General features: G+C 45.6%; 1 protein-coding gene across 1 annotated transcript; it reads right to left on the bottom strand.

Moving 5' to 3' along the window:
- Positions 1 to 8,739: 8,739 nt before the first annotated feature.
- Positions 8,740 to 20,231, bottom strand: si:ch211-156j16.1 (uncharacterized protein LOC564557 homolog). Its single transcript, XM_053425346.1, has 4 exons — positions 19,650 to 20,231; positions 13,045 to 13,557; positions 11,907 to 12,015; positions 8,740 to 10,369 (listed from the first exon to the last, which is right to left on the bottom strand). Exons 1-4 carry the CDS (start codon positions 19,711 to 19,713, stop codon positions 10,363 to 10,365), a joined length of 693 nt encoding a protein of 230 aa, XP_053281321.1. The 5' UTR covers positions 19,714 to 20,231; the 3' UTR covers positions 8,740 to 10,362.
- Positions 20,232 to 20,731: the final 500 nt, after the last annotated feature.

The following is a 20,731-nucleotide window of genomic DNA, read 5'->3' as shown; positions in this document are numbered from 1 at the left end:
GTGATCGTTGTCCAACAAGAAGGTTGGCGGTTTGAATCCATTCTCTTCCCAATCTGCATGCTGAAGATACTGAACCCCTAAAATTGGTAAAACTTCAACTACCTATTAATTGCACAATATCTTACACTATGTAAATTTAAACACAAAATAAATAAACACCTACAAAATATAATAAAAAAAAACAAAAAACATTAAATTAAATTAGGTTAAATCAATCCTACGCAGTCCATACAGTTCACTTCTGCGCAGGAAGTGCGCAGTTCACCACTTTCAAATTTTGGTAAGAATTTGAGCATGTTAAAGCCCTCAAAAAGCCAATTAATTTGCCTGAAAAGTAATATTCCTTACAATTTCAATAGGGCCTCACTGTCTGACAGTGCCTGTCAGTGCTCGGGCCCTAATAATGTGAATTAAAAAATATAGGCTGTTATAGAACTGAAAGCCTGATTAAATACTGACATAAGTACCATGTGGTTGCAGACAGAAGCTCAAATGACTGGGACACATCTGAACAGTAGCGCCAACTTGGCAGAGTGGAGCGGGGCTCAACTTTTCCACATTTGTTTAAAACTCCAATCCAACAGTCACCCTCAGTAAGTGTGAAAAACACCGGAAGTGTGTATACAGTCTAGGGTTCTGACGTAAACACCTCATGGACAGTCACAGATGTATGACGTCATAAGTGTGACCAGGTGCTCTGTGTTTATCGGACGTTTTATTGGCTAAAAACTCTGATTCCAGTAAATAAATAAGAATATAAAATTCCCGTTATCAAGCCGATGATATATCGGACCGATATATATCGTGCATCCCGAGGTGTGTTAATCAATATTCGATACAATTGAATTGAAACAAAAATTTAAATTACTTCAAATTATAACAATATAACTTTAAACTACCTGCTACACTTTTTGAGAATTGTGATTACATGTACTTACAACTTCTTCATATTATCAACATTTAATTTTAATTTTTAGATACAGAAATTCTAATAATTTGTTTTAAAAACTGAATTGGTTTGTTACTAAATGTTAATAAAATGTTGCTTGAAGTAAGTCAAACAACCCTATCTCAAATTTTATTGCTGAACTTAATCCTTGCAGTGCAGTCATTTAACCTGTAGAGAGCGCCACATAATCAAGTCTCAACATAAAGATGTATTTAGGCACTTCAATGCACTTACAGTGGGCGTCTGGCAGTGGGCATTTACAACAAACACATAGTAACACTATATTATAATATAGTATATTATAATATAATATTTGTATTAGATCATATAAAATGACATTATATTTGATTATATCAAAGAATAAGTGGTATAAAAAATGAATGAATGCATATTAACCTAAGGCTTGAGACAAATGTATAACAACAATGAACCTATTAATTAACATTTTGTCAGCAGAAAAAGTGACGTCTTAAATGCTGTTTTATTCTAACCTACATGTTCTTAAAACTTTTACTTGATATGATTTAATCTTGCAGAAGTTGAAGACAGTTCATTGGCAGTTGTAATTTGGATGTTTGAAGTCAGCAATTATTCATGAACACACATTATTGCAGTCCTACAGCTTTTGAGTATTCTCTATTCTCCCCAACAATTGTCAATTGACACACAAATCACACACTGATAAGACTCACACCTACACTGATAGAGATCGTTCCCTATGGTTTCACATGGTTCCACCTCCAGAATCCTACCAGCATGAAAGGTCGTCTTGGAAAGAATCTGTAGGAGTTCACCGGACCCCACATGTCCATCTGTGACATTGCACAGCACATGGGTGGTGTTCTCATGGCACGGCTCTTGTTCTAATATAAACGTGGGTTGAGCAGCATTTTTCGCGATCATACATGCCAGACCTCTGCAAAGCCATAATGAGAGATCACACAAAACAGGCCTTTACTCAGGCTTCTCTCCTTCTCTGTGTTTAAGATCCAACTCCCCAAACACCCTCTGACACCAAGTGTTGCAGCATACAGTAGCTCTTGAGTTACAAACTTCAGTCATCTGTTAAATCAGTGGCTGGTTCACTGTGATCATGTTTGTCTATAGTCACTCCTCATGTCCGAGGCTCCGGCGTGTCTTTCCCAGTTGATGGCAGTCACAGGTGTTGAATTATGGTGAAAAATTCCCGACTGGGTCTGCTGGTCAGACACATACGTCAAATCATTAGACAAGCAGGTGCTGACTGACTGGAAGCCATGTCGCACACATGGCTAAGCAGTCACAGTCATAGGAGGGAGTTTAGCTGCAGCCAAAAGCAATTCAACATATCGATAAATAATCAAAAATATGAGAAGTCAGAAAAGTGAAAGGAAGTGTTTGCAATGCTGCTTTGCACTATGGCAGTAAGTTCCTACTATCAGTGCTCTGCTTTGAGGCACAGTGATAATGCGGTTTGGAAGCTGCTGTCACATGTCACAGTATCCAGCATCCCCGTTCTAAAAAGACGTCAGGGTCGAAACATCATCTGCCCCGGATCGAATAAGCAACTTGTGTCGCTGCCAGTTTTAAGGTTAACATGCAGCACCTCACCTGGTTTGACTGTAAATAACCTTGCTGTCACATGACGTTGAAAACAACATTCTGAAGCACGGAGAGGACAATCGTAAAAGGTATAAATATTGAGTGTGAGAGCTGAGGTGTGGTTCTCAGCAACAGATACAAGTAGACTGAAAATTTGGGGATAGAAATATTGAACTTTTTATATTTTTTTTGCATAACCAACTACAACACGACAGAGCATTTCAACATACATTATCCTAACCCTATGTATTGTCACATTTATATGAGTGTTAACATGTGTACATTTAGATCGGCAGGTATGGTAATATATGTGAACTAATTCAGCGATGTACATTGGATCAAAGATGAATGATTATCTATTTTGGTGTTGAGATAAAGGCACACTGAAGAATGAAACACTATAATTGTTTTAACCTTACCAAGGAGTTTTTTTTTTGGTTTGGTTGGTTTGTACGTTTGTGTGTCTGTGAACTCATTACATTTTGGCATGGATCTAGATTGGGGGGGGGGGGGGGGGTATTTTAAACTTTTTTGAATATTGCGAGTTAGGGCATTTCTTTTGAAATTTTCATGAACTTTCTAGCGAATACTTCATTGATCTTGATGGAAACAAAATCACTCATAGGGAACAGAGTTCTATAAGTGTGTCTAATTCGGTGCCACTTGACTGAATTAAAGGGGACTGTTGGCTCTTGGTGGAAGTATGCGCTTCCCTGAGTGCCATTCTAGTTTTTAAAAAGAAATCCTTTAGTTTGAAGATGCCGAATGGTCTGAAAGTCAAGTTCAAATCAAACAGGAAACTCAGTGATTGTGAGAGAAAACGGAGACAAAGTGTGCTCCAGATTCGATGTATGGCAACGCATCCTGTGGCAGTGGGCGCCGGTTCGGGCCAATGACTCCATGCACAATGAAACATTCACCCTCACCCTCCACATGAACATGCGGGACAAGAAAAGACAAAGAGGGAGAGGTGGTCCACAATGTGTCTGTGTATCAGGCGGATCACAACGCCAGCCTCTGGCATGAAACAATAAGGATCTCTTATAGAACATGTGTGCCACACAGTGCGGACAAAGGCACGAGTGTTGCTGGACAACAGGTCATGTCACTGGGACAAAATCAAATTTTATTGCTTCATGTTGTGGGACGCCAGATGTGCAGGGAAGAACATGCAAATGAGAAGACATCAGAGCACTCGTACAAACTGTACCAAACAAAAGGCCATGATACTGTACATACATGCTCACAACAGTGGCTCATTGTGCCAACATACACACACACACACACACAAGCACACAACCACATGCCACACCCATGCTAATAATCCCCCAAAGACCAATAGACACGTGCCCTCCAGAATAAGGACCCACACACACGTACACAGGTCTGGACACTCACACACGTACACACATGCACACACATTTAGAGACGCATCCTGACCTCCATAAAGTAACACACCATGTGCACAGATACTGTACACACATACACACACTTAACATGCCTCACACACACCATCCCGTCTCCTCTTTCACTTTCCCCCGCCTCTCTGCTGCCACACACAAGCACATTCAGCTATTCCCTGCATCACCCATACTGCATCTGACCACACACACTAACACACCATGTCTGCGCCTGTCACCTAACTTTGTGCCCCGTCTCTCTCGTCCCTGCAGCCCCACCCCGCCCCACTCCATCCACCCCGGGACCCAGCTGTCTGCGGCACTCAAAACTCACGGGGGCTCCGGGCTTGACATTTTCCCTGTGACATCTCAAACCCAGGCACTCCTCAGGTTTGACATGTGGCGCTCCTCGCACGCACACAGACCCACATACTGCTGCTCCGCCCGGGTCACTATAGGATGGCATACATGACAACTCCATGCGAGGAAGAGCTGCAGACGTGAGCAGCATGCATGGAGAAAACATATGCTATGGTGTAAGCATATCCTATATCTACTTCCTTATTTTTATCTGACTTAAAACCACATTTTTTAAACGTCATTCCCAGATGGAGGTGTTCTAAAGGCTCTCAGGTTGGATACAGCCAATGACATGATAGTAGCAAGAAGGTCCTGACCAGCTGAGGCCTTTCTGTGTGGAGTTTTCATGTTCTATCTATGTTTGTATACAGGCTACATTTCCCCCACATGTTCATCCAAAGACATTCAGGGCTGCTGAACTGGCCACCCAAGATAGTTTTTATGTTCAAATGTGTCCGACTGGATGAATGACATCAACCGGATGTAAGAGGAATCTATTTATCCCAGTATGACATAACGTTGTTTATATTGCCAGTAACCACACAATGGACACTAGACACATAACGTGCATGTTTGAAGGAGTCCATTGACGGATGTTTAATGTTCGTTTTGTCCTGTTTTTTTTCCAACATGTGGAAATTACAAGATTCAACAAGAAGACACAACCGGTATATTCTTCTTATTCTATTTATTTGTTCAGGCCGTTTTTTACCAACAGTTTGTACAAATGTTGTTTTAAAAGCTATATTTGTTCAAGAGAGCAGAAAGTACAACAACAAAATCCTTGTATCCTAGTTAGGTATTGGTATGGTGAGATTATTACGGTGGCCCTGAGAGCTCAACGAACAGCAATTTAAGAAAACACATGCAAGTTAAGAAAACACATGCAAGTTGACAAAACACAAGCAAATTAAGAAAACATCTTCATCAAGTTCACAACACAACACAACACATTACAGAAACGCGCTGCAAATAGAGAAACGCGCTGCAAATAGAGAAAAGCGCTGCAAATAGAGAAGAAACGACAACGGAAGTGTTTCCAGAGGACAGCTAAAAGTGATGGACACTGCTGCCACAAAAACGTCCAATACACCATACAAATTCGGTTCCACACAGGGGTCGGCCACTCGCGGCTCTGGAGCCGAACGCGGCTCTTCAGCCCTCTGCAGTGACTGTACAGTACAATGTTGTGCATATGTTTCGCGAACGCTGAACTTAACGAATCAGTTTTGTCATATTATTAACGTGAACGTAACGATGAACGTAAGTGAACGTCATGCTCATTTTTTAATCATCATCATATCAGGCCATCATGAAATACCAGGAGCGGGCGAGTGTGTGTGTGTGTGTGTGTGTGTGTGTATGTGTGTGTGTGTGCGCCTGTGTGCGTGTCCCGGTGCTCCGACCCCGCCCACTCGCTCGGAGAGAACCACAGTGAACTCTGAGCAGGAAGATGGTCCGATCTAGAGACATGCCGTCTTCTCCTGTTAAACTGAATAAACAGCGCTAACAAGCAAGCCCCTGTTTGTGAGGCAATGTATTGTCCATAGTGTGCAGGGGTACGAAACCTTTACTATCAAAAGAGACATTTGGGTGGGGTCGGAGCCCAGGGAACGGTGCGCTCGCACACACACACACACACACACACACACACTCGCCCGCTCCTGGTATTTCATGATGTTCTGATACGATGATGATTAAAAAAATTAACGTGACGTTCTCTCACGTTCATCGTTACGTTCACGTTAATAATATGAAAACTGATTCGCTATGTTCAGCGTTCGCGAAACACATGCACAACACTGTACTGTACAGCCACTGCAGAGGGGCTGAAGAGCCGCGTTCGGCTCCAGAGCCGCGAGTGGCCGACCCCTGTGTGGAACCGAATTTGTGTGGTGTATTGGACGTTTTTGTGGCAGCAGTGTCCATCACTTTTAGCTGTCCTCTGGAAACACTTCCGTTGTGTTTTCTCCTCTACTTGCTGCGCGTTTGTCTATTTGCAGCACGTTTGTCTATTTGCAGGGCGTTTGTCTATTTGCAGGGCGTTTGTCTATTTGCTGCACGTTTCTGTAATGTGTTGTGTTGTGTTGTGCAATTGATGAAGATGTTTTCTTACTTTGCTTGTGTTTTGTCAACTTGCATGTGTTTTCTTAAGTTGCTGTTCGTTGAGCTCTCAGGGCCACCGTAGATTATAGTAGCAGCCTAAGAGAAAGGAGAGGTTGGGGCCAATCCCTGCTGACATTGGGCGACAGGCAGACACACTCACAACCACAACTACAATCAATCTAGAGGCTCCCATAACGCCCAACATCTTTGGATTTTAGGAGGAAGCTGGACAGCCTGCAGAATTTTTTTTTTATAATATGAGCAGCAATTATAATTAAAGAAACCTTGGTGGAGATATTGTATGTTTTGTTAGAAATATAAAAGGTACCGAGGCTTTTATGGTAACTGGAATCACATTATTTTTATAAATATTTCCTTGTTTTTAATTTTTTTTCTGGGTGTTTTATATAATAATGCTATTAATAGTAATAAATTAAGAGTAAGAGTAATGATAGTAATGATAATAATAACAGTCCATTAGAGGCCAACTGGCAGATGTGAGGAAGTGATTATACAGTATATAGTAAATATAGATATATAGTATTGTGGATCTTTGCTTATATTTGTATCAGTATTATTTATTTTATGAACTTTCACTGCACAGCTGAACCTGTTTGTGTCCCCTCTTTGTTTTACTATAAACTCGATAAAAACCTCCAATGTGAGGAATATTGACAGGATTCCATCGTTCATTTTAGTTTTTCTCTTTACAAAGTCTTTTTCTAGTTTGACAAATTGATGAGAGGGATCACACACATGCTACACACCAAAATGTCTCATAAGACACATCCTCACCTGCCAGAGACCAATCTAGCAGAATGAAACCTCCTGCCTCCTTATTACTTTTCAATCCTCCGTTGTTATACAATCTGCTCTGTCTTTAAACTGTCAGCAGTTCGGACCACACTTTTCTTCTGAGAAGGAATATTTCACAAACCTTCAGCATACAGTCGGCTATAAGCAACTGTGCACTTGTGGTCGCTGCAAAAAAATAAACACCCATGTCTTCTTTTAAATGAAAAATACACAGGTCTGGTTTTATTTAGTGGGAGAGATGTTGCCTCATCCATCTGTCTAGAGCAGAGCGGCTTCTTCCTTCCTCTCAGACAGTCTTCAGTCACCTCGAGACGAGCACAGGAAAGAGGTGGGAAACTTTGTGCGGTGACTAAACTCTGATGACTCCATTACGGGGATTCGTTTTCACAAGTATCTGAACACATTCACAGGTTCTGTGTTCAGATGTAGAATTCTCACACACACTTACATTTAGGTCTATCCACCACAAAGGAGGCAGTTTTCAAGTTGGACAGTTATGAGACATAAATGTGTGTGTTTAACACACATTTATATGACACATAGTCATAACTATGTGTCATGAATCTGACTGGGACTCTTTTCTGTGATTCACACACTTTTATGGTGAGCTGCCTTTCTGGGACATCCTGCTGGAGCTCGACTGTTATGATTGGTTTAACATGTGCTCATCCGCACAGAGAGGGCACAGAGTTGGTTTCTTCTGAGTGTGTGTGTGTGTGTGCGAGTGAGAGTGCAACGCACATGATCAATGCTGGCGTGCCCACCCAGGAAGTGACTCCACCCTCTAGCGATGTACAAAATTCCCCCTTTGCTGAAGGGGAGAGCGGGAGCTACTGGTGAGCAGCCTTACAGCCGTGGCCCATAGCCTCACCATCTGCCCCTCTCAAAAGACTCCATTGTCCACAGCAGTCTGAGGCGAGAGGGAGAGCTAAAGGGAGCCGTGGAGCTCGCTGGTGGGGCAGAGGTTGGGGCGGTGGGCGTTGGACTGCTGCCTAAAACCACACGGAGGAGAGGGAGCCAGACACAGAGCATCTCTGTGCGACTCACAGTCCACTTCTGGAGCCCTGCCTCGGCTTAACAGCGTCGTACGAAAAACTCCACAACATGACATAAAATACACACCTAACTGTCAGAGGGCTCAACGGACTCAACGGTCTGAGGCCGCATGGTCTTTCATATTTGATGATGTTTGCCTACGTTCTGAAAAAAAAGAGGTTGTGTTTTGAACATCTGAAGCGTTACTTGAATGGGCCAATCAGAGCAGGCCGCTGGACGTTGCCCCTGCGAGCTTGCTGATGATGTGTATGAGTCGCACTTGGAAACAGAAAACAAGTGTCATGTGATTTTAACCGTTACAAGTATTTGAACAGAGAGCTGCTCAAGGACATGTTGACTTTGAGGCGTTGCCACGGTAACTGCGTAATCTAATTGCCACGGAGATGGATGAGACAAATGACAACAGAAGAAAAAGCTGTTCGGAATTCATTTGATGAACCGGAGACAAAAGAAAGCGTTCAGAGGAATATGTTGTGGAGTGTTTTCAGTTTTTTATTGAAACAGTATGAACAAAAACACTGCAATTAAATACAAGGTTCAAACAAATCAGATGGCACAAATTAAAGACCTAGAACTGATAATATGAGGCGAAGCAGAAGGGAGGACGCGGACACATGTCGTTGCAAACGTTTGCAGTGTCTAAAAGCCTAGTCATTAACCATTACATCACTCAGTCAGTGCACATATTAAACCAGTTTGGAAAGCCAGCAGAGCAAAGCTGAGACTTCATAAATTGTACACCCATTTAGCACACGTACAATTGCAAAAAAAATAACAAAAAAAAGCGGGGGCATTGCTGCCTAACACTGTGCACTAAAACTAAGTGCATCTATAAAAATGTCATCCTGTGCACCGGTCTGGGGTTAGCCCAATGTAAAGACTGAATGGCTGTTCTGGTAATCTACCTATTAACACAAGTACTGGGAGCACACTGTCGAGACAATGCTATCACCAGGTCTAGCAGCCGCGGGCTGGGTGAGAGGCTTCCTATGGAACGAGCCGGGAGTCGACGAAGCTGTTCTGATTTTTGGAATGGGTGGCAGTTAAAAACTACAGTCAATTCACATTAATAACGCACTTCAAAACTTCAAATCCTCCAAACGTCCGAGAGAATACCAGAGACAGTGGCGCAAACCCTTCTGCTAAATTTCACAGATATGTATTAGGTTTTTAGAAGTCAGTGTTAACGTGGGCAGAATGTCGCGTTACTCTTGCAAATGAGGTGCCTTCGTCGTTCCTGTTAGCCCCATGCTAGCCAACACCGCTCGCGAGCATCGCCATGTCGGGGAGAGAAAAACTTCGGCACACGGTGCTTCATACAGTCGGCCGACATGTCAGAGGATCTGGCTACATGAGGAAACGTTTTAACTGGTGCTCAGGGGCGTCTTAAAGGCCCCAACAATGGTCTGTGTGTACTGTGTATTCCATAATATCAAATGCTAGCCTAGGCAACTGCATTATGAGAAAGTCATTAGCTGTATGCTGTGTAGTCCCCCTTACATTGTATATACATCCTGTGGAATTTGTAACTGTCTCTCTTGCATTTTTCCTGTTCCCACCATCCATGTGTGTTTAATTTCCTATTGTTATGAGAGCATTTGTTATGTCCTTCACACACTTAAGTGCAAATATGAGTCAGTCACTGTAATAGTTTAGAGGAGAGAGTTTACCCCCTGCATGTCAGATAATCCCCTGCTTCTCTTTCTTTATGAAATGCATCTGAAAAGCCCTGAAATTCTTTGTGACATCCTGCTGTCACCTCGTTTTGTTCTCCGGGGGGGGGGGGGGGGGGGCAGGAGAAGCCACAGCCTTTCATATCTGCAGCTTTAGGGGGTCAGGGAGATAGCGGGGGGGAGGCGAAGATGTCTGCTCATGTACCCCTCTTGTCTCACACTCATACAATACACACATAAATACACACAGGCCTCCCTCCCCCTGTTTTTTTTGTTTTGTTGTTTTGGCAGTCCAGAGTCCTGGTTAGGTTGGTTTAGTTCTGGAGTCGTGCTTGTTTTAATGATCAGAAATGACGTCACAGTTCAGTAGTTCAGAATTTCCAGAACCTTGGGTGCTCTTGCTGCTTTGCTGTTTTTTTCTTCAAGGGCTGTGGAGTTTAGAAGAAAGAAAGAAAGAAAGAGAGAAGAGATAATTAGCATTCAGGAAGATAATCACAGAGTCAGTCACTGGTTGAAATGGGCGGTTTAGTGTCTGAGGTACAACTTGTTACCTCCGCCAAGATGGTTATGTTTTCAGCCCTGTCTGTTGGGTGGGTTTATATGTTTGTGAGCAAAAACTACTGAACAGATTTCCATGAAACTTGGTGGAGGGATGGAAGAATCCACTAAACTTTGGTGCAGAACTGCATCAGGGGTTAGGCACAGGATTCTCTTTTCTTCAGGGCATTTTTTAAGATTTGTATTGAAATAATAATTCAAGGATCTTGATAGAAAAAAGTGTTAAAGGGACTGAAGTTAACGGGTGTATTCAATTTGGTGTGGGTCCAAATAAAAATCAGTCTTAACGAATTCCTCTGTTCACTTGATTTAATAGTAAATTCAGTTGATCCATTATGAAGGCTGAGGAGGGCAGGATTAAAGATGGAGGTCAATACACAAAAAAGAAACAGCATGTTTACCAACTCTTTTTAGAAGGGAGACATTTAGCTTTACAGGTTGTTTTAGTGTCGACAAGATTAGAATTGGGACATTTCCCCATTTAGAGGCAAGATGTAAAGATATACAGTGAAAATTTTTTTTTAAATAGACCGTCAATCACTCAATGATTAGTACCCGAAATAAACAGAGCTGAAGACCTCACGTTGCTGCCCTCGTCTGACAAACACAAGCCCTATGTTCAGGTCTCAGATTGAGCAGTTATGAAACAGTCTGCTCGGCGACCTCCGGCCACACGGACACAAACTGGGTCAACAAACATGTTCATTTTAAGGCCTAATAGAGACACTTGTCACCACGAAGGCCACATTTGTCCTCCTATAGGGCTTTGGGTCTGTGTCAGCAAAAGGAGCAGCAGCCGTTTAGCTTTGTCAGTCGTTTTTTTTTTTAGGAAGGGGGGGGTGGGGGGGTTGGGCATCTGTTACACATCTGTGAATTGAGACAATGACGGCCAAGGGGGGTTAAAATGATCAGTGGGGAGAATCAAATTTTAGAAATTTACAGATTTCACAGTGTTGTCTTTTTTCTGATGTTTTTTGTTCCTGGGGGACCTGTGACACAAGAAACATCCGTCGTTAGCAGGCAACGCAAATACAGTCTTCTCAGAGTGTGGGGGGGGGGGGGTTGGGATCTGGGGGAGATACCGTCACTGGGATGGGCCCTCCGTCCCATCATGAGGGAAGGTCGACGGCACTGGAGTCCAATTCTGGTTCAAATGCTTTGCAGTTTGTGCCGGACATACATCCAAGGTCGTCTTATCACATGGCCTCAAATTACCCATTACATCAGTGCCTGTGTTAGGTCATCATAGGACCAGTGATGACTAAAAGCTCACACAGTTCCACTCCATATTGAGAGGAAGTGATGACTCGCTGCACAACAATCATTTGAACTGCACGCATTCACATTGACTCACTCAAGCTCTGTGCACGTGTGTTTCCACCAGAGAAGGCACAGGGAACAACTTACGAGTATTTTCCCATCCTCCTACATGCAGCTGTCATCACGGCGATGACGATGACCACTGCCAGCAGACTGCCAATCACGATGCCAGCTACCTGGCCGGAGCTCATGCCCTCTGGGAGACAGAACGACAAGAGTGGGTCAGTTATCAAGATTTACACAGGATGAATCCATCTATCTATCTATCTATCTATCTATCTACCCATCTATCTATCCATCCATCCATATATCCATCTATCTATCTATCTATCTATCCCTCTACCCAATCTATCCTTCTATCCATCTATCTATCTATCTATCGATCCATCTAACTATCTATCTATCTACCCCTCTACCCATCTATCTATCTATCTATCTATCTATCCGTCTATCTATCTATGCCTCTACCCATCTATCTATCCATCTATCCATCCATCTAACTATCTATCTATCTATCCCTCTACCCATCTATCTATCTATCTATCTATCTATCTATCCATCCATCTAACTATCTATCTATCTATCTATCCCTCTACCCATCTATCTATCTATCTATCTATCTATCTATCTATCTATCCATCTATCTATCCCTCTACCCATCTATCTATCTATCCATCTATCCATCTATCCATCCATCCATCCATCCATCCATCCATCCATCCATCCATCCATCCATCTATCTATCTATCTATCTATCCATCTATCTATCTATCCCTCTACCCATCCATCTAACTATCTATCTATCTCTCTATCTATCTATCCCTCTACCCATCTATCTATCTATCTATCCATCTATCTATCCCTCTACCCATCTATCTATCCCTCTACCCATCTATCTATCCCTCTATCTATCCATCTAACTATCTATCCCTCTACCCATCCATCTATCCCTCTACCCATCCATCCATCTATCTATCTATCTATCTATCTATCTATCTATCCATCTATCCATCCATCCATCCATCTATCTATCCCTCTACCCATCTATCCATCCATCTATCTATCTATCTATTCATCCATTCATCCGATGACGCATATGACTTTAAAAACCTTCTCTCTCACTAGAGAACAGACGTACAGAGTTTGAGTTCATCACATCAGCCACACCACGTTATCTGACCTCACACTATGCTCTTCCCGTTCTTCCATCCCACACATTCCTCACCCTCTGTGTCGTCTACAACGACCACGTCCCCTTCCGTCACTGCCTCGGCGGCCGCCGTCACCACGGGCTCAACCTCTGCTGCCTCGGTGGGGGCTGCGGTCTCCACAGCAGGAGCGTCAGTGGCGAGGGGTTCTGGTGCTTCTGCAGCAGCAGTGGGAGCCTCTGTCTCGAGGACGGGCTCCTCGGTGATGACGGTAGGGACTGTGATCGACTCTGTGATCTCTTCAGACTCAGCCTCAGTGGCAGCCTCAGTGGCAGCCTCAGCGGCAGCTTCAGTGGCAGCTTCAGTGGCAGCTTCAGCGGCAGCCTCAGTGGCAGCCTCAGTGGCAGCCTCAGTGGCTTCCACAGGGGAAGAACTGGTTACTTCTGCAGGGGCCGCTGGCGGTTCGATTGCAGGGGGACCGGTGACAACTGTGGGTTCATCTTGTGCAGCCTCGGTTGGCGCAGCGGGGACATATTGTTCAGTCACCAGGACGGCCCCGCTGGAGAGCTCTGCAGGGATCTCTGTGGGGCCTGGGGAGGGAAATCAGAGAGAAGGTCACAGATGGGCTCACATGCTGGTATAATGATGAGCAACTCACCAGTACAGGCTTCCTAACTGGATGTGGAGATTTTTTTATAATTTGCATTACAAAAGAATAAAATTCTGCATAGAGTTTACGTTTTTTGTCAAAATATTACATTATTAGAGCAGCAGTAAATATAGACTACATAAAAAAAAAAGTTGATGTCAATGTTCCTCCCACTGATTTAATGTTTTCTTATCATGTTTTGTAAGTAAGATCATTCTGTTATAATTTATACATTTTGTGTTTAATGTTTGACGATGTGACAGATATTGGATTTATTTTTTTAAAGATTATTCAGATAAGAAATGTTGTCTTTGGTACTGGGAGCTGTATAACCCCACAGTTATATAAAGAGATAATAAATAAGAATATGAAGTAGTTGCAGCGACACAGTACAGTTTGCACTACACCTCTAGAACAGTCATGATCAGGACTAGGACAGAACGGCAGCTGTAAAGTTCAGGCCTCAGTCCGTCAGGATGGTCAAACTGAAAAAGGTAAATATCTATCTCCCCGACATGAAACCATGACGTGACCTTTCCTCCTTCTCACACTCTCTCGGAACGACGTCTCCCGTCGTCAGCACACAGTGACAGCGTGACCACCGCACCCCCGTGACTCCATTAACTGCACATCCTGCCTCCATTCCTCCACCACTCCATCCTGTCTTTGGGGCACGGTGCTTGCGTAGAGGCATGCCACATCCGCTGCCTCATTTCCTGTGTAGGGAGCTGCTGCAGCCGCTGTGTGAGGGGAGCGCGGGGAGGCTCGTTAACCCTCAGCTGCTTAACATGTGCAGTCATTGGAGGGTGGGGTGGCACGAGATTGTGTGAATTACGCCACGGCGGGGGGGGGGGGGGGGGGGTTCGCTGTTTCTTAAGGAAGAGCGGCTGAGGTTTGATTAAACGGTGAACCTGTCGAAATTCTCTCTGTGAAGCTAGGATCTAACTTGTTTCTTTAATTATTAGAATAGGATAAAATAATGTTCATGTTTAGAGACAGAGCTCAGAAGTCTGTGCTCGCATGCAAAGTGGAGGCTCTCATTTTGAATTGAGGAACCCGTATAAAAACGTGTATTTATTTATCCTTGTGTCTTTCATCAAGGCCCGGAATATGAGGCAGCCTGGGTTGAACCTCATCATTTCCCTCCAATAACCCCAGCTCCATCTCCCCGTGCTCAACATCCTCCCAGCCACAACTGAAAACTCCGCCTGGACAGCGCTGCTTCGAAGATTAAGGAGGTGGATTTCCGCGTGGCACCAAAATTACGGTCTGCAGTTAACTTTCCACTGACACCATGTTGGCCTGGACGCGCGGCTTCTCCTCGGAAAAAAAACTGAACGAAAAAAGAAAGAGCACATCGACGTCTCGCTGAGCAGAGAGGAGCGTCTGTGTGAGTCTCGTAAACTTAGGCTCTGACATCATGCTCGCTCCATTTCACTTTTCACTCTAATTGTTCTGAATACTTGAAAGAGAAGAGAATACTTTTCTGGGGATAAAAATAACCCTGAATGGCTGGACACAATCGGGGCAGTCATTCCTAGTCCTGCGCTGGACGGCGTGTTCATTAGCAACAGGCGGGGTAAATATAACCAAACATTTGTTCCCGCCCTGGCAGACTCCTGATGAACGCAATGATAAATGGTCTACGGCCGTACGCTATTTGTGTAATTGTCCCCTGTGACGCTAACAATTGTTTCATTATGTGTACAGATCCCACAATTAGCTCAGAGTAGTACTTCCTCCCCACTGTGACGACTCTCCCAGGCTGACATGGCTATTTTGGTGAGTAACAGTCTACATCTCCCTCTGCCCTCGCTTCCTTTTCATGTCCTCCTCGCTCGTCTTCCTCTCTCCGTGATCCCGCCACTCCCTGAGGATAGGTTGCTGCCTATACCTTTGAGAAAGATGAATCCCGGGGGAGAAAAGGGAGAGGGAGAAAGGGAGGGCAGGGGAGGGGAGGATGCAGGGGAAGCCAAACGGTGGGCGGTTGAAAGGGTGGGGGTGTCGGGGGCTCAGAGGGAACGGTATGTTTCTAAAACCGAGAAGCTGGGGGGAGCAGCCCCGCGTCCCTCCTGCTGCTGCTGCCTGGTTTCCACTGTGAACACTGTCTGCCTCTGGTTTGCTGTCTTTCCTCCCGTGAGACGTGTGTTAGCGTGTGTGTGTGTGTGTGTGTGTGTGTGTGTGTGTGTGTGTGCGTGTGTGTGTACGTGACCCTGTGTAAATCCTACGACAGGGTCAGATCTGACAGGACCCCTGGAGCTGGTGAGGGTTTCTAACAACATGGGTGTTAAGGAGTCGGGGGTCCTGGAGTAAATAACGTTCTCTGTTAATGTGCGAGCGTTGTGTTAATGTGCACCTTGACACCTCTCATACATGGAGCTTTGTGTCAAATCTCCACACACTAACACACACACACACACGCATTTTCTTTCAAAACCCAAGACTGGCATTACGTAAGTGTGGCATTTTGTTCTTATTATTCCAAATCTCCCAGCGGTGCGCCCAAGGTCATTTTATCCACGATGACATCATTTCGACCGCACAGCCCGGCTCGTATCCATGAGGAGCAACAGCCTGAAATCATCCTGCCACTCAGCAAAACATCACCCAGTACCACTGGGTTCATACTGGATGAGTGTATGTTCATGAAAGGGACTTACGAAAGCATTATTTGGTCGAGGACAGAAGTTTATGGATGAACAGCTTGTTAGAGCGAGTAGAAAAAAGAAGCCTCGAGGCCTCGGGATGTGATTCTGTTGATAATGGACCATGATAACTGTCACTGTGGACGACGCTGGTTTTAAAAACTTCCCTCGGACGAGGCTCGGCGGTGGAATGCAGATTTACGGAGCTGTTTCACTCCCGTGGCGTAAATAACACCTCCAGTGGAGAGTGAGGGAGTGAGGGAGTGAGGGAGGGAGGGACACAGAGGTATACAGTGTGAGACAGGAAAGGAGGGAGTAGCAGCTTCCATCCATTATGATCACAATCAGCTGTCACTGAGGCCCCCCCCCCCCCCGCCCCCCGTTAGTGTGTGTGTGAGTGAGCCACTAACTCACAGGCCCTGCACTCGGAGGGAAAGGGTCCGAGCCGACGTGTGCGAGGGAGTGTGAGTGTGTCCACCTTTTGAGCCCAGGAATGTTTTTGCAGCGGTGGAGGAGGAAAATGTGAGAGAGATACAGGCGCCCTGCCCGTGTCGCTGCACTACGTAAGATGCTGAGCAGCAGTAAACTCCCCCGCTGGAGCAGCAGGACTCAGCTGAGGAGATACCGGGGCGTGCCACCGTGCACTGCACTCTGGGGAGACGGGCCCGAATACTCTCAGCCTGCGTGTCTTATCACAGACGCAGCACAATGAGCACCCACACTTGTGCAGGAACTGATTTGTCTCCCCCCCCCCTTCCTGGTCTCACTCAGATAAGAGGAAACACAGCACATCCCATCTGGACTCCATCACCAGGGGCAGCAACTGGTACCAGACCTAAGAGGGTCTTTAATCTCGGGCCTGAGGAGTTCCTGAAATGTAATGATTCATGACATGCAGCCATCGCAGGGATGACTAAATAAACAGGGTGTGCTGGAGCATCCTTCCACAATCTAGACTCCCCATATTTACATTCAAACAAAACACTTCACTTGACCTGACCTCTGCGATTCCATCCAGCCAGCCTCATCATGTTTATTCGTAATCTCGCTAACCTTCAAGTCCAACTCCCACCTCATAAAACTTCCACCCGGCGCTCTCTGTGTTCCCTAATCAGCAGCTCCACTTTCCTTTGGAAGGTGGGAGAGACGTGAGCTCACAGAGGAGACGCTCCAAACTCCACAGGGAGATTTGCTCCTTTTTTCTTAGTCCTGTTTTTGTAATGCCACTCTCAGTCTGATGGAAGCTGAAAGCCCCGCTACTGTTCCGAGTCGTCGGGGCTCGGTCCAGGTCTGAAACGGCCGCTGCCTTCTTTCCATAAACAGATGTGTCTTTCTCCCTGTGGAAAGTTTTTCGGGGGGAGTACATGACTGAGCACAAAATGAGACTTGTTGACGTGAGAAGCGCTCGTTCGTCGCGGCTCCTCTTAAACTGGCATGTGTCTCATAATTGGAGCATGAGCGCAACACTTGAGTCACTTCCAGGAGCGGGCACGGACAAAGGCCACTGACCTCGCCCTTCAGCGTCCAGATGTGACGGGGATGTTATAGGCCCAGGGACGCAGACAAAACTCATTAAGAAGGAGACTGGAAGAGGGGGGGTGGGGGGGCGGCATTGTGAGGCAGGAGGTGAAGTGTTTTACAGGATACGTGGGACTCGCTAGTTAAGAGAGCAGGGTATGACGGAGCTGAAAGACCTCATTTGAGAAGCATGGCTTATTTTACGCTTTCCTCGGAAAATTGAGAAGGCCGACTTAAGAACGGATCTCAAAGTTTAAGGGCTCCTTGTCAGAGCAAACCTCCATGGAAATGGAGCAGGCATGCCGTCCCCGGCCAGCAAAGGTTGCCGTTTAAAAGTAGACCCCCCCCACCCCCCTGTCTCTACTCTAACCCCCCGTCCCCCGGGGTCCAGTCTCATCAAGCTGGAACAGGGGAAGGGGACAGAAAGTAGAAAAGGCAGAGAACTGTTAAGAGACATGGGAGGTGGGTGGAGGGGGGGGTTCAAGTGGTAGAGCGTGATACCCCCAACCAAAGATGGGTAAATGCCAAGGGGCGGCACGGCGCACAGTTTAATAACATGTGGGTAAAAAAAAAAGAGGGTGGGGCGCCTCTTAAAGCTCATCACGTAGCGGGTGCTCGCTCTGTGCCTGTCTCCTCTGGTCCTCTCACATGCATATGACCCTCCTTATAGAGCCTCTCTCTATTAATACACACACGCAAAACGCAGCCCAGCCCTAAAGCTCACACACACACACACAGACACACACACATACTGCCCCTGGGCAAACTGTTCTGGACAGGGTGAAGGACAGAGGGGAGCAGAAAGAAAGATGGAAAGACTGAACAAAAGACAGACGGAGAATAGAAATAAACAAAGAAATGGACAGGAAGACAGAGTGCAGAAAGGCTCAAAAGATGGAAAGACAGAAAGACAAAGGAAAAAACTGAAAGATAGACAGGAAGACTGTAAGATGACAAGAAAGACAGAGAGTGGTAGACACAAAGACAGACAGGAGGATAGACAGGAAGACAGAAAGGCCAAAAGATGGAAAGACAGAAAGAAAGACAAAGAAGGACAGAAAGAAAGAGACAGAAAGACCAAAAGAAATGGAGAAAGACAGACAGGAGGACCGAGAGAAGGGAACATGGACAGCAGCGATTGCAAAGTGAGGAAAAAGGACTGAAGTTGTTGCAGCAAAGGAGAAATGGCAGAATCAGGCGTGAGTCGAGGAGGCCGCTGGATAAGCTTTCACATAAATGTGTATGGTGTGCGTTACAGTTTACAGCCCCCCCCCCCCTCCTGTCCCGTCCGGTCCCGCCCTCCCTGCCCGCGTATGAGCTCTGTTTTGGGAGGCTTCAAAAGGATATTCCTTTCTTCTCTTTACCGGTGCCAAGAATCTAACAGACACGAGGCGGCTGAGCTGCTGCTATTACATCACATTTCTCCCTTGTGTCCGCAAATCAAACTTTTCCTGCCGGTCCGGAGCTCGGGAGTGTGACGTGAGAACGAGAGGGGAAGACAAGGGAGACGTTTGGCTGTGAAAACCCACACAGATTATCCACTAGAGCCGGACACTCTATTGAGATTTTAAGCCCTTAAGATTAACGTTTTCAACCTATTGGTCAAACTAAGATAAATTTAAAAAAGATCATTCAAAAGTAAAAGCAGTTCAAATATCAACTGTTTAAAATGATTTCAAATGATAAACCATTTGAAGTATTCATGAATGAAAACAGTTCGGATTTCCTCAGTGAGACCAGCCTCCGTGGTGATATTGTTGAATCGGTGGGGATTAAAGCAGACAAAGAGTGGTGTGGTCCGGGCACATGGAGGCAGAGAGGGGACACAGTGTGCTAACAGCAGCACGCTGTCTGCAGACAGTTCACTTACTTGCATGTGTGAAGGCGCAGAAAGGGCCGGCCAGGGCCAACAGGAGCAGCAGCTGGACATTCATGGTGCTGAAAAACTTTTTTGTCTCCTCCAGTCACGACCTTCAGGGACTCCCTCGGGGCAAAGAGCACGACACCGGAGCCCTGGTACACGCTGCCGCACGCAAACCAGACACACGCCAGACACACACACGCCAACTCTCCGGACGACGGGAAGGGTGACAGACCAAAAAAGGTCAAGAATAAAAAAAAAAATGGGGTGTTCACTGGAAGATTTGAGGGAAAAAGTAAAAAGGCCAGAGATCCTTTTTGAGCTCGGAGGTGGAGATGAATGGGCCGAGCCGGTCGGTGCTGGTCGCTCTCGCAGCTGGAGGACGAAGAAGAGGAGTGGTGGAGGGATGTAGAGAGGACCAGAGAAAAGAGAAGGAGCTCTGGCCACTTTGAGGAAGTAGAGAGAGAAGGGGAGTGTGAGAGAGAGCGAGAGAGAGAGCGAGAGAGAGAGAGGGACTGGCACACAGCAGGAGAGAGAGCTGAGCGTGTAACTGCCGGAGCTAAGATTGGAGGAGGGGGGCTGGTACTGGTGGTGGGGCTGGGCGGGATGACGGAGCAGGGGGCACGGTGGGTGGGGAGGAGGGTCTCTGGATCGGGGCAGTAAGATGGATCAGGGTCTGCAAACCCTGCAATATCAACAGCGCTCACACACACACACCACTTAGACACACAGAGAAAAAACTGTTATCAGGACCAGACAGGCACTTCAACCTATGACTGGTCAGCTTGAGAAATGAAATGGTTAAAGCTTTTCTGAAACAAAAGAGAACGAGGAGAGCAGGGCTTTGAGCCCTCTGCAGATACTCCTGAAACACAGAGTTGAGAGCCAAGAAAGTTAAAGCACTTCACTGTTAATAAAAAGCAAACGCTGAATGAAAGAGGCGTCTGTAAGGCATCTATATCAACCTTTACAATCATCCGTCTTTATCTTGCAAGGAAAAGTCTCTGAGAGAGAGAGAGAGAGAGAGAGAGAGAGAGAGAGAGAGAGCTGCTTTTCAAACGGGTTTCCCCCAAAGACAAGAGCCGTAAATA

This window comes from Pleuronectes platessa, chromosome 6 (genome assembly GCF_947347685.1).
Source record: "Pleuronectes platessa chromosome 6, fPlePla1.1, whole genome shotgun sequence".
In the NCBI taxonomy this organism is placed as follows: Eukaryota; Metazoa; Chordata; class Actinopteri; order Pleuronectiformes; family Pleuronectidae; genus Pleuronectes; species Pleuronectes platessa.
This window is presented reverse-complemented; position numbering and strand designations above follow the sequence as displayed.